At 42.4% G+C, this 14989-nt stretch overlaps 1 protein-coding gene across 1 annotated transcript in view; it reads left to right on the top strand.

Annotated features, from left to right (window-relative positions):
- The window catches only part of PKIB (cAMP-dependent protein kinase inhibitor beta), an 86394-nt gene extending 77368 nt beyond the window's left edge, over positions 1–9026 (top strand). Inside the window, exon 3 of the mRNA XM_078647753.1 lies at positions 8305–9026. Within this exon, the coding sequence (XP_078503879.1) occupies positions 8305–8375 (71 nt within the window). The 3' untranslated portion in view covers positions 8376–9026. The remainder of the gene's footprint in view (positions 1–8304) is intronic.
- Positions 9027–14989: the final 5963 nt, after the last annotated feature.

The raw sequence follows: 14989 nt of genomic DNA, 5'->3' as shown, positions 1-14989 counted from the left end.
GTGGCCGACTTTGAAGCTGGGGAACCAGGTTTGAGTCTCAGCAGGAGGCTCGAGCATCCTGTGATTCTGGGCAAATCACTTAATCTCCCTGTGCATGTGTATCAATCTGTGAAGCAACTGGTGCTCATGTGAGGCGCTCTGATACCTTCGGGTCAAGTTTGCGCTTTATAAAACTGTAAAAAAAAAAGAAGAAAAAAAAGAAACCTAATCAATCAGGACAATTTTGAAAATAAGTATAGGGATATGAATTGGGCAGTGCGTATATGTAGCAAACGGAGGGGAATATTTACGAGGAAGTGGCAGAGGGCGGCATTAGCCACCTTGGCTTAACGCCGAGCTCTGCCACTTTCAAAACGCAGTGCTGCCCCTTATTTATAAGGATACGGTGCAGCCCTGCATTTCCCCCTGCACTGGCTCTAATTTTGGCTGCCTAGCTCAAACGCAGATACTATTGCACTATGGCGCAAGGGTGCCCCTTCCTGCACATATACAATCTGAAATGACATTTTGAAACTTCTATGCAGCACACATAGAAGTTGCAAAACTTTTTTTATTTTTTTATTAATTGTTTATGTGCAGGAAGGGAAGGGTTACCTTCCTGCACATAAACAATCAATGGCCTTTTGCTGTTTCTATGTGTGCTGCACAACACAGCACACATAGAAACAGCGCCTGTTTAAGACCAGGTTTTCCCCTAGAAAACCAGGTTTTCAGAAAATGCGACATTTGGTGGCGATAGGGGCTTGTAAATATGCCCTGAAGTCTGGGGGTAGGTAGCGAGAAAGAGACAAGTACGATAGGGTGGTGGAGGTTCATGCCCTTGTGTTGCTGTTCTTATCCGATCGACATTCAGCAGACTTATCGATGCAAGAGCAGCCTTTGATTGCTGAATGGAGCACACTGCACACTGGGGACATGCAAAGTGAGAGGCACCACGAGATGACTACCATTGATTCTCCCCAAATAGCTACATTCTATATCATTCATACGTTACCCCTGTATGCAACCTGTGCACACCCGCGCATCCAACTTGAGCCTTTGGTCGCACTCATCACCGTGGAGCAGGCGATGAGCTGGACCTCTGCTGCCACCTACTGGCCAGAACTAAATTGTTGACTTCGTGATATCGATGTGTAGAAAGGTTATCTATGGCTTTTAGAAATTGTATATGACAATTTACCTGCTCCATGAAGTCTGTTTTTTTGCCTGTTGCGCTGAGTTACGCGACATATGGTTTCATTTTAAAATATCGTTGCTTGGGTTTTCTGTACTGGTTTATTAATCACATAATAGAGCTGGGAAGATCTCTCAGAATTGTGTCACAATGTGGTGCCAGTATGGAACGCGAGAAAGACTAACAAATGGTGTTGCTCTAACCCATGATGCGTGGCATTCGGCAAGGCTGATCAGGAATGGGTGGTAGAGGGCAAAAGCATCACTCCAGGGAGAGCAACACACGGTGGTGGTGGGGAAGCACAGGAGTGAGAAAGGAACATGAAACGCAGGGGAGGTGGGAAGTTTGGTGGGGAGGAAGAAGCACCCGAGAGACTGCTCACAAAACAAGATAGACAGCAGCAAAGTGAATGTGGGAGAAGCACACGAGGTAGAAAGTTGGAAAGTTGGAAAACACAAGCTGAAGTTGATTGCTATTCATCCAATCACGGATGAGTAGCATTGTATTTAGGAAGATCAAGACTGAGTCCGGGTTCTTCTTGATTGTGAAAATAAGTTGCATATCATCAGCAAAGTTGAAAATGTGCGCGTTCATTTTCCTCAGAGAATGTACCAAAGGGTAAGTTAAAGTTAAAATGTTGGGGGGACAGGGGCGATCCCTGATGTACATCGCAGGCCAGCTTTCGCTGGCTTCTGCTTTCAGCTTCAAAAGAAAGGGCCCTTATTGAACAAAAACCTTCTAGAAACATAGCTGTCTGATATACAGAATAACGATTCATTCTAAATACCAGGGAATGGTTGGTATGCCCATACTCATTGGGGTGTCTTCACCTGATGCTTTCATTCTACACAGGCCATACAGTCTAACCTGTAATAATGACTATCACTTCATACCCATTAGGATAATGGGGTAACCCAAAAAGGTACAGGACCTGGGTATAACACATTATTAGAATACAATGGTCCAAAACCTCTATAATTTATAAACTGAATTCATCAGTAAGTGATCATTAATTCAACAAAATTAGGAGCATGTATACATTGATCAGCTCTAACCAGAAATGCATATGTTTATAAAACAATATAATAGTCTGGGCATAAAATAAACAACAGTATCAATGAACGGGCAATATTTTTAATTCATTGCTCCACAGTCACACAGGTTAACAAAAATTCATAACTGCAAAGCATTACAGTCCATAGTGGTTGCCCCAAAGGAGCGTGCAACATAGCAAAAGAGTGCCAAAAGGGGTGTGATTAGAGAGAAAAGGAAATCAAATAAATAGTGACACAAGGTGTTCAAGTTAATTAATAAAACAGTAACGGATCATCATTAACCCATCCTGCAAAACCTGACCACTAAATTATTTAAAAGAGATCCTCTCATACATTGTAAATTAATAAATCATAAATGATCAATCATGCTGAGATTGAGTATTGAGTGGGTGTGTTCATTACAACTAATGACTCATATGACGCCCAGTAATGATCTAAGGCAGTGGTTCTTAACATTTTGACTTCTGTGGAAACCCACTAAATCATCACTGGAACCCGGGGACCCCCCTCTGAGTCATTACTAGAAGCATTTTTGATGATTAGAAACGCAAAACAATACACAAACAAAACAGAAACAAAAATGTGTTAAACAAATACACAAATGCTGAAATATTTTATTTAATTCACAAATATAATAAAAAAATCTTAATTTACATTTTAATGAGAAGGTTGAAGCTTTTTTAAATTCAGTTGAGGTCATTCATTGTCCATGCTACAATCTGTTTAACGCCCTTACACTGCTCCCTCAAAGCATTCGCAGACCCCCTGAGAAGGCTTTGTGGACCCCCAGGGGTCCCCCCGACCACAGGTTAAGAACCAGTGGTCTGAGGTACAGCAGCTTGGTACAGCAAGTATCTTGTGATTGAAGAAAGATGGTGTTAGTTACACAAGGGTTGCCTATGGGATCTACAGTAGAAGAATTAGGTTCCACAACCTGGTTTAGAAATGCACAAGAGCAATTAAGCCTTACGTGGCAAAGAAGTCTGTCTCGGCCTCCCACCGTAGCTCATCACTGTTGTTCTGGTCGTTGACTGATTTTTATTGACTTACTCTTTCAGCAAAAGGAAAATGTCAAAAAATGGATGACTGCAAATAGAGTGGAGTGACATGGCAAACCTTCTAAGTGCTCTGCTTTTTTAGTTTTAAATAGAGCCCATTATGGGACATCTACTTTATTTAGCCTATATAGTCAAAGGGCTATCTGGGGATTGCATTGGGGACCAGGAGTGTACCGGAAATGGTAACCGGGACCAGGAGCTTACAAGACACACTTGATAAACCAGCTATGGACACAGCTGGTTCTAAGTTAGTCCAAGGTGCCAAGAGGGACCTGGTAATGAGAGAAGAGCTTCTTTTAGGCACACAAGGACAGACCAAGAATTTATGGACGTTTCTCTCGAAAATAGCTATGCATAGTCAGGATTTACAGTGTTCAGGGACTTAGAGCATCAGCTGGACATGGTGACATCTACCGGCACCACCACAGGTAAGATGACTGCAAATATTGTAACCATTTTATCTCTTAAACTGCAAGTCACCAAAGGATGGTTCCAGTTAAGTGCCACCAGCCCTCACAATAAAGCACTTATGACGGATCCTTTGCGAAAGGTCAAGCTTATACTGGTGCTTTACAGATTGAATATGATAAATAGAAGTCCTACGTATATTTAAAGGGGCATATCGCTATTTCTTTACGGCACATCTCTTGAAAGGATCTGGAGAGGGAGGCTTAGCCATTCAATGTCTCTAGCACGTGCTTGATCTTCTTGTGATGCAGATGAACTTGCCTCTTAGGTTCAGACTAGGTCAGCTGTGCTATACATCGTTTTGGTGTCTTGGCAGACTTTCTGTTGGTGTTGGTCCACCTTGCTGGCCTCAGTCAGGTGGGTTTTGGCTCTGCCATCTTTGATTGGGCAGGTCATCACCAGATCTGCTAGTCCAGTAGCTCATCGTCCACAGTAGGATAGTAGCTTCAACCTTGTACTTCGCCTTTAGCTAAGGCTCAGTATTGAGGGAAGAAAAACTGAATGCCCTGCTCCTGTAACATGGCTATCAGAAATGATGCTGCAGAGGTTCCTTCCAAAATGATTTCAAAGTACTTTAACACGGTGTACACCACTTAAGAGAAACTAGAGGCAGGGCCCTAGAGCAAGGTGTTGCAGATTGAAATTCTAGCTCCCAAGGCAATCAGAAAAGGAAGGAGGAAGGAGAAGGGAAATAAGGTATGAAGATCTTTCCATAAGTTTTAGGAATCAAGCCATGTGGAAATCATAGTGCTGAACATCATGGTTGGACACTGAAGGGATTTGAGTGACATAAAACAACTAAAAACAACACTATCCGCTGGTCTGAACAAGCTGTATTAATACTAGGCAATAATGTGTCGATCTTTAGGGAAAAAGAAGAGTGCTATTTAGGCGGATGTAATCCCGTCACCCACTGAAGTGGCATGCTTCATCATTTGGGATCTCCTCTTGGTTGCCAGGCCTAGTGCAACCAAGGGCTGCAACTCCCTTTGCTAAAAGAGAGGAGTTCAAAGATGTTTTAAATAGGGTCAGTTGGATTGATCTCCTAAGATCTGAAGAGCATGAGTTTAGTTCTCAAGGGTGGGTGAGATTCAGTGCAAAAGAAAACATAGTATAAGTGGTGAGACTACAATTGGCTTCCAAACTACAAATGAAACTTTAATAATTAGAGTTTGGTGTCAAAGGTTAAATACAGTGCAACCACGCCCTGACAATATGGTCGAGAGTGTTGGTCTAAATGGAGGGTCTACATGTTTCGGCCACTGCGATCGAGCTCCGATCTTGGCCTTCCTCAGGACCTAGATGATAATGCCACTGCAATTCAATGTGAAAAAAGAAGAAATTACCGCTAAATAGGTGGAACTGATACAGCCTACGGTCACCTGGGGTCTTCTATATGACAATTTCTACAGGAACAAATTTACCACCTGTGAAAGAAGAAACAGAGTGACTTTCTCCTAAAGAATAAACAACATTGCAAGATAAATTACACTGAATGTTATAGTGAAAAAAGAGCTTGATCAGAGTAAATTCTCCCAGCTTACAAGTAGGTACGCATTGTGAAAATTTAAGAAAAAGTTGTTCTCTTACCCAGACTTTCATCGGTAGAATCCTCAGCACTCATGGCAACAGCTCAGGGCGTGAGGCACCGCTCTGGTTAGAATAAAGAAGCTGCAGTCATGGATATGTATCAATGAACCATCAATACAGTTTGAATATCATGCTTGTTCTAAAAGCTCAAAACATTCTTACATAAAATGACCGGCATAGGTCTAAAGTCTAAAGTGACACCAATCTAGCCACCCAGACTGACGGAAAATCATATCAACCACTCAGTCAGTTGCAGTGAAATATACTTATATGGATTCTGGGGTGCACACCCTTAATGGGTCAGCCTTTGTTGTAGCTAATGCCTTTAAAAAGTGTCTATGGTACCACAGTTTGGTATTGGTTCAAAATAATAATCAGCCCATGTGATAAAAAAGTATGTGGGGCTAGAATGGCATATACATTTTGCTATTTAACGTGTCTTCAATATGAAACTCTGGGTAAGAGAAAAACTTTTTCTCTTGGCCATACTTCTTGCCAAGCGTAGTATAGCAATGCACTGGCGCGCACGGGAGGGTCCCCCAATAGCAGCATGATGGGGGGCGGTACTGAAATGGGCCGCATCCGAAGAAGATCTCCTCCGGCAGGAAGAAGCTCGTGGCATGCGACGACAACCTATCTCGCTAGAATGGGCAATGCTCCTTCATGAGTTTAAACGCATACACTCGGCAGGCGTAGAAACCCCACATGACACCCACATGGAATCGGGATCCAACATACATTAGCCCACCCACACCCTACGCTCCCTTGCTCCAGCTCGTCCCTCCAGGTCACCCTCAAAGGATTACAAGGTTGCCAATAGCTGACCGCAATGCTCGCAGTTAGTGTGTCGACATAGAGTCACAATTCCCTTACCCCCGCCTGATGCACCCCAAAAGCCCCTCCCCGATCCCACACTTTCCGAGTTATACATCCCCCGTTTAGTTCGGTACCTGGATTGACATTGAGTATTACCACTAACAGGGCACAATGGACTATTGACTGTCATACGGGTGAAGGTAACACAACAACCGACCCAACAACATCATCGACGGTATCTCTCAACATATGTGCTGGAGACAGTAGAGATACGGCACCCCCACTGCTGGACATGCTGCTCTATACAGCGCAATGTCGACATCAATTGCAATATAGCAGTACTTAAGTATGATTATTGTGTGACTTGTATGAATCTAAAATCCAATAAATAGGTTTTTCCACGGAAGAGAAAAACTTTTTCTTAAAATTTTCACAATGCGTACCTTCTCGTAAGCCTCCATATAGACCAACACACTTGACCATATTTTCAGGGCGTGGTTGCACTGTTTTTAACCTTTGACACCAAACTCTAATTATTAAAGTTTCATTTGTAGTTTGGTAGCCAATTTTAGTCTCACCACTTATACTATGTTTTCTTTTGCACTGCATCTCAACCACCTTTGAGAACTAAACTCATGCTCTTCAGATCTTAGGAGATCAATCCAACTGACCATACTTAAAATATCCATGAGCTTCTCTCTTTTAGCAAAGGGAGTTGCAGCCCTTGGTTGCACTAGGCCTGGCAACCAAGAGGAGATCCCAAATGATGAAGCATGCCACGTCGGTCGGTGATGGGATTACGTCCTCTTAAATAGGACTCTCCTTTTTCCCTAAAGATCGACACATTATTGCCTAGTATTAATGCAGCTTGTTCAGACCAGCGGATAGTGTTGGTTGTAGTATATTGATTCGGGGATTGTGTCTGCGTAGGTCTCTAAACATTTCCCTGGGACCCTCGATTTATCTGTAGTTTTATTTGACATAAAACAACACCAAGAAAATTACAAACACGAATGATAAAGACATCTACTTGGGTGCACCTGATGATCTGTCTATAGTTGTACTCCACCGACTCATGATTCAGTGTTGTTGCATTAATGGGTCTCCAAAGGCAGCCAGATGGCTGCCTGAGAAATTAAGCAGATTTATGAAATCATCAACAGTTTGCAGTGTGATGATCTGTGATCCAGTGCAACCAAGTTCCCCAAACACCATTAAACTGCAAATTGAATAGGTTTCATCCATGCACAACATATGCATATGTGGTTCCAAAGAGACGTCCATTATGCTACTTCTCGGGTAACTCACTTAAGATTTGGAATCTTTCTTCTGTTCACATTCGAAGGGTCTTCTCAATCTCTCTATTCAAGATGGACCTTTGACAACCCATTCTCAGAAACCTACACTTCCTATTTGAGACCCACCACCAGTGTGACATTATTGCGTTCGTCCACTTATATATCACCCTGCGACTTGAGGCTGGTCCAGAGCCTGTTCTTTATGTAAATGTGCTAGCTCCCTCTGTCCTCTGCCATGTCTTGTCCTTCCTAACCCATCAACTTCCTGTAATTAAGGTGTATCTCGTAAATCATTTGTAATGTGTCATGAACTTACAACTGTGTTTACCTCATGGACTCCATCTTTCTGTGAACCTGCTATGAACTTTAAAGTGGGGTGCTCTCTAGTGCTCTCTCCTCTATGCCCCAAGATAACACCACTTTTGAAGAATGTGATGTTTCTTTTAAACCATATACAAATGATCCCTTGGTCAAATCCCTTAGTCAAATTTTCTGACACCCGAGAGCACAATTTTGGCCATGCTTTAAAAATAAATAAATATAGATGCGCAGGAACAACAGCCATACACAAATAGGGCTTGGTAAATGTCACCTGTCCTTGCTGGATGAGGTCATTTTTCCTGTGTCATCATGGACAGCCTGGTACATTCCACCTTGGCCAGTTTTCAAGTTCGGGATTTGCATGTGGGGAAATGGTGGCTGAACCATCTCCCGCGTGCTGGTTGCACCTGTAGTTCGGACTTTGAATACCAAATAGTATGCCAGTTGGAGGGCTGACGGTGGTTATTTGAATATGATCCCGGTTGGATGTTTGCCTAACCATGTAAATCTTTGTTTTTTCCTAGATGGAGGAGCCGAAGGTGGGGAAGCGTCGTCAACGGAAGCCCCCGTGGAAAATCAAGAGGAGGAAAAGTGACAAGACCTAAGCTCTCGTGGGCGACTGGATTTACGTGGATGGACATGAAATTGTGCTGCGTTTGCTCCAAATCCTGAGACCTAGTAGTCACTGTAGTGCTCTATGCCGGACTATGCAACGCATTCCTATCTGGCTAAAATGACTCACCGAACTACTGTTCTTAATTTCGCTTTAAGACCAATTTTCTACCTTACCGACGGATAGGCCACAAACGATCTCTCATGCTCATACACGAAAGAGCTCAAGATGAATGTACGTCATATTTCTTACAAAAGTAATTTTTTTGTGAGGCAAAATGTTACTATCACACAAGCTCTAATTCATATTTTAAGAAATTAAATAGAAAGCCCAGTGAGCAGGATAGTGGAAAAAGGAAATTCTTTATAAGGGATGGGGGGAATATTTTTTAAATTTAAATTTGGTGATAGCTAAGGGTGATGGATGATCGTGAAGAGATTGTTCCCACAGTTGCTCGAATTTAGTGGGCTACAGTTTAAAAAAAGATTTTTGCTCGTCTTCTGGATCAAAACACCTATTCTGTTCTTTGCACAGAAGCCGCTGTTCCATTTGTCTGTGTGTGTTGTATCTGGAAACAGGAAGCCACATTTGTAAGTGATTTCGGTTGTTTGATATAAACGTGAACATTAAAAAGAACAGACCTCTGGTGTCTACTTTTCCTTATGTTGCTGCTTCTCTTGCCATTCAGAGACTGCATTAAGAGTGCATTTTAATTTCTTTATGTACGCTTAAGAGTTTTTTCCTTTTTCAAAAGCGATATACGCGCTGCACTATTTATTTGTTGCGGAAAAAAACAGTGTATTTCTTAAAAACAGGAGAAAAAAAGAGAAGGAATAAATAGTAAATGTGTAAGAATCATACTAAGTGGAAGGCTTCATCAATTATGTAGTTTTGGCTAAGATGTAGAGGGTTATTGGTGATGTCCTGAAATATTCATAGGGCCAGGAAATACAACTGCAACACAGTGTTCAGCAGCACAGAATCTCCCAGCACACACATTATCCAGTTGATAAGTTGCCCATACTATAAGAAGTGCTCTTATAGCATCCGCTAATGGGCCAGATGTACAATGTGGCAAGTTCTTAGGGCTGTGAGTAACTGCAAAGAACAGCACAGCAAAATGTCCTAACTTTTCCGATGCACCCAATGGAGCGGTTAAGGGACAGTGTGCATCGAGTCAAACACATATGAGGTGGTATTCAGTTGTTTACCTTATTGCACACATAAAAATCAGGGAGGGATTGAGACCATCTTTCATTTTCACGATGAAGTGTCAGTGCAGCCCTTTACTCCAGAGGAGACAGTAGCAGTGCTTAATTTGTAAAATAATACGTGTCAGGGCCCTCATCAGGAGGCGACTGAAGCTGCACCACCTATTGCCACTGACACCACTGCCAATGACACTACTCCAGACTATTCCAGAGCGACAAAGCTATAAGAATGGCTTGGATGACAGGTGTTAGTCATTTTAATATGTATTGAAATAGTAAACCAACTGCTGACCTAGACAAATACCGCCACCATGTGGTTCACTGCCATAAGTGCCGGTGTTGACAATTAGGTGCCGGTGCAGAGCACTGGAAACCACTGGCTCAAATTAAGCACTTGACAGGAGGCACACTGTGCCAAAGAATGGCACAGTTATAAAACAACACACAATCCAACAGTGAGGCCCAGTTGACCAAATACAATAAATAGTGCTTTTTAATAAAAAATAATCAAAATATTGCCAGATATAAATTGAATACATTTTATTCACAATAAATCAGTATAAACCTCTCAACTGTACTGCCTAATTCCACTCAAATCAAAATTAATTTGACATCCTAAATTAGGCATCACAGCAACACTTTACCCCCAATTATACCACTCATGAGAGAACAGTGTATTTCAAAGCTCATGCAATGAATTTCAGTAATCATGTGGTAGATAGCCACCTGGCTATGACCTCTGCTACATTAGAGGAGAGACTTGAATCTAATTTAGAAATCCCATCTACGAAGCAGGGAGTGGAATTGCCTGTCCAAGGTCCACTCAAGGCGCTGAATTTAGCCAGAGTAGACCTACACAGAAAAGCTTTTATGTTTTCAAGAAACAAACTCCCTAAGTGGTAGTTTGTTTCTCGAAAGCAAAATAAATAATGGCTCTGTCTTGCAGGGAGTTTTCTTGCTGCATGTCTGGATCAGTTTGAGTTCCCTGCCCAGGGCCACCATGGCTAACATGGCAGTCCGGGCAGGGAAGTTTCATGATGGTTGCTGTGTCCTAAATAGGACCGACAGTCTGCCAATGTGGCCTGGCGGAAAAGTTGCGGACAAACCACTAGGTTAGAAGTTTACAAATGCAAAGCCAGCAAGGGATCTGCCAGTGCACCCCTTGTGCTTCTATGACTCTAAAGGAGGTAGACAATTGCAAGGTAGGTGTAGCCAGGGCCAGACTGGCCGTAGCAGGCATCAGGCATTTTCCAGAGAGGCTGAAAGGGTGGGGGCCAGTTTTGCAGCAGTGGGGGATGTTTTTTGTATCTGGGGTCTGGTTTTGCAGCAATATTGGCCCCAGTAACAAAAACAGCAGTGCTTTAGACTTGCAGTCCCCCTACCCCCGTCTTTCGGTAGGGGGAGGGGCTTTTCCTACAAAATTGCCAGGGCTTTGGTTTTCCAGTCTGGCCCTGGGTGGAGCCGGAGTGTGGTCGGTTTACTGCAGGAAAACCATTCCACCAAACTTTAAATGATGCCCTCTGTCCAATGATGTTCTCTTTGATAGTCCACCCAGATCAGTTGTGACTATTCTTTTTCTTCATGAGGAACTATTGCTTTGTATCATAGCTAACAGCATGGGCTGAGGGCTTTTAGGCTGGCGATCGTATATGGACACCCATGGCGATGCGGATGTAGGGTCTCGCTACCAAAGATTACTGGCCATATTTGCCAATCTGGCTAATATTCTTTGGTAGCGGCACACAGTGCTACAGGTAGAGATCACGACTGAAGAGAACATACACTTTGCTAAAGCAACCTGAGTGGAAGCAGGCAGCAGCCCACGGGACTGCTGTCTATCGCCTCCGATGCGGGCAGCTGCTAGGCACTTAGTGGAACCTGTCCAGCAGGGGCATACATCGGTAACCATTCAAGTTTAATAACATTAGTAACTTTGATTGAAGACCCTGTTGGTCATTGTTTGATTTTACTTTCTATCTACACTGTGTTGTGTGAGCTCAAACTACACATGTGAGCCCAAATGCAGTCCTATTTTCTGGAGATGTTCTTACTTTTGTAGCAGGATTGTCACAGCCTTATGGAAAAGTATTTCTTCCCTTGCAGAAGTTGTATTTTTTTTGCTTAAAACACCTTCTCCAGATGTTTCAACCCTTCCCTGAAATCCTACCAAGCAGGAAAGAAGATGGTGAACATGAGCCTTCTTGACGGTACACATCATGGGTTTGTATCTTAAGGGACAGACTAAATTCTCCACCCAAATATCAAGCCATGCAGCTAGGAACTGTCCTGATGGAAAAGTGAATGCCAGTATTCATTTGGCACTACAATAATATCCAGCCACATGGAAGGCTGGCATTCTGATGTTTACCTAGACCATTTGAGAACTACACACTGGAAAAAGAGCCATCCCCAATCGGACGAGAGCGCAGCTCCATCTATATCTCCTACATCCATGTTGTCTCCAATAATAATAATAATAATAATAATACTGTATTTTCTATAGCGCGAACAGCTACCTCAACTAGGAGGTGTCCCGGCGCTGTGAGAGCAAAACAAAGCCAGACTGCCCGTAAGCGAGCAAAGTTAATGATCCAGTGAAAATAACCAAAACTTGAGCTGTTTCCTAAAGCTCTGTTCTGACCGGGCCCTTTGCAAATCAGGTGGTAGGGTGTTCCACAGTCGAGCCGTGTATCACAGCTTATCAGTGAATGACTATTGCAAAAAGCTATTTTTCATATTGTAAGTGGTTTGTCGTCTTCAGTTCCCTCAATGGCAAGTACTTCGTGTTGGGAAGTGCTGAATGTTAAGCTGTATTGTTTTGACAGACAAATACTCAGAACCTTGCTACACTTACGTTTTTTTTAACTTTAGTCCCAGACGGAGCCACACATTTTAAGGTCTGTCTAGAGACACCGTTGGCTGGCTTCCAATGCGTTTACCATAAATACTCAAAATACAGTGAGAGGGAGAACAGGTCAACGCCACTCAGCCACTGGCTGTTGTAAGTGCAGCTCACATGTTGATAAGCCCCCACAGCAGCCCTTGGTTGTTGTAACTGCCAATCATGATTTTTGGAGTGTTTACTTTTTTTCAACATCCTGCCATTTCATTGAAGTGATAACTGTAATAATGACCGGATCCGTTTCATAGGTTGAAGGTACATTTATTTCTTACAGCCCCAGACACGTCTTGTTCCCTCACTATCTCCTGACATTTACCCGTTAAACTGTCACCAGTAGAATCTAGGGGCATATTACCAACAAGTAGCGATAATTATCGCTAAATAGGCTTAGCGACGATTTTTTTATTGCTGCCTATCGCTGGATATGTTAGCGGAGAAAACATGCTATTAGCAACGTTTTTCTCAATTGTGCTAAAATATCCAGCAATAGCGGCGAAATGCGTGAATAGCGGCGATAATTCTATCGCTCTATTAGCAAGCTGTCGCTAACTGATGTTAGCGACAGCTTTTAGGCGATAGCGAGCGGTTTGGGGCCCGCTTTGCATGTCAGTGATATTTATCGCTAATGACATGCAAAGTGGGCGTACCTAACCTGTTAGCTTCTGAAAGCAGTCGCTAACGTCGCTATCGCCTATTAGCAAGGCAGGCGTAGCGATGGAAATATTCCCGCTATCGCCAAAAACCAACGCCTGCTCAATACGTTAGCCATGTTATCCAATGGGAGGTGGATAACATGGCTAAGAGCATTTCGTCGCTAATGTGTGAATATCACTGTATTCTCAGCGATATTCACGCATTTCGCCGTTATCGCTGGATATTTTAGCACAATGGAGAAAAACGTTGCTAATAGCATGTTTTCTCCGCTAACATATCCAGCGATAGGCAGCGATAAAAAAATCGTCGCTAAGCCTATTTAGCGATAATTATCGCTACTTGTTGGTAATATGCCCGAAGTGTGGCATTGCTAATTAAAATTGCTAGCAGATACCATGTTCAAGAAAAAATTGAATTAGGTTCATATGACAAAATGTTTAAAAAACATGTAATCTCAATGGACTAAACATTTGTAATATAATCATCATATTCCCTCGTTCTGATAATGAGTCTAACCTTTTTGCCTTGGCAGCTAACAGGTTTATCCAACCCTTTAGATGCACCAAGTTAATTTCCTTGTTCACAACCACCATTAGTCTTGACCCAATAGAAACAAGCACATCACATGAATCAACATCCACTTCGCACGAATCATCATCCAATTTGCCATTCAAATCCCTAGGATCAGTCCTTGCATCTTAAAAATCCATACAAAATCATCACTGTTAGGTGTGTTATTAATTAACCTATCACTGGAAAGGCATTTTGCTACTCTGCTCATGTGCCAAACCTTACCATCGCTTAGTTAAACAGAACTGCAAAATATTCAACAGGTGCACAAGGGTTGAGAAAATCTGCTTTCTCCTTTCCTGACTTTCTTATCCATTCTCACTTTAGTCCTATCACCACCCTTGAATATCACATTTTGTGATCCATGCCTTTTGTCATACCGTTCCTTGTAGGATTTCTGGGCTAATGCGATTATTTTTCTCACAAGTTCTGGAGACCATTCAATTTGTTTGGAAGAAGTCATCAAACTCATATCTTTGCTTAAAGCCTGCCTTCCCCTCATCATTGTAAATGGACTGTTGCCAGCAGTCAAGCTGGGAGTGATCCTGTAGGCCCAGATTAATTTGCAAATCTCCCCTTGCCAGTTTAATTTACTGCCTTTAGACAATTGAATACTACCTTTGAGCACCCTGTTAAAGCGCTCAACCAAACCGTTTCCTTCAGAATAATAAACAAATGTGGTTTTGTGCTCAATACAGTTACGTTCCAAAAATCTAATACCACCTTTCTAAATATTGTGGCCCAAATAAACCATTTCCTTCTGTGCAAATATACCTTTCCTAAATTCCATGGTTAACCCCTTTGAACTTAGAATTTCCATGACCTGTTTCAGTCTAGCATCGTGTTCCATATTGTTTCTGCCCATAATCAGGCTATTATCCTGGAAAAAACATTACACCTACTACACCCTTAAAAATATCGGTCATTATTCTTTGAAATAGGGCAGCAGCGGATGCTAAACCAAAGAGTACCCTGGTAAATTGAAAGCATCCGAAAGGTGTGATGAACGTTGTGAATTTCTCACTGTGTGCATGTAAAGGCACTTGATGATATGCACATTTTGAATCTATGGTTGAGAACCAACTCATTCCTTTCATAACTGCAAACATCTCATTGATGTGTGGTAATGGAAACTGATCCACTAGAATATTTTTATTGCGTTCCCTAAGATCAATGCATAATTCTACTTTTCCACTGGGGCATTTTACTACCGCCAATGGAGAAACCCATTCTGCAGATTCCACCTGTGCAGTTCTGCC

This window comes from Lissotriton helveticus, chromosome 6, assembly GCF_964261635.1.
Source record: "Lissotriton helveticus chromosome 6, aLisHel1.1, whole genome shotgun sequence".
In the NCBI taxonomy this organism is placed as follows: Eukaryota; Metazoa; Chordata; class Amphibia; order Caudata; family Salamandridae; genus Lissotriton; species Lissotriton helveticus.
This window is presented reverse-complemented; position numbering and strand designations above follow the sequence as displayed.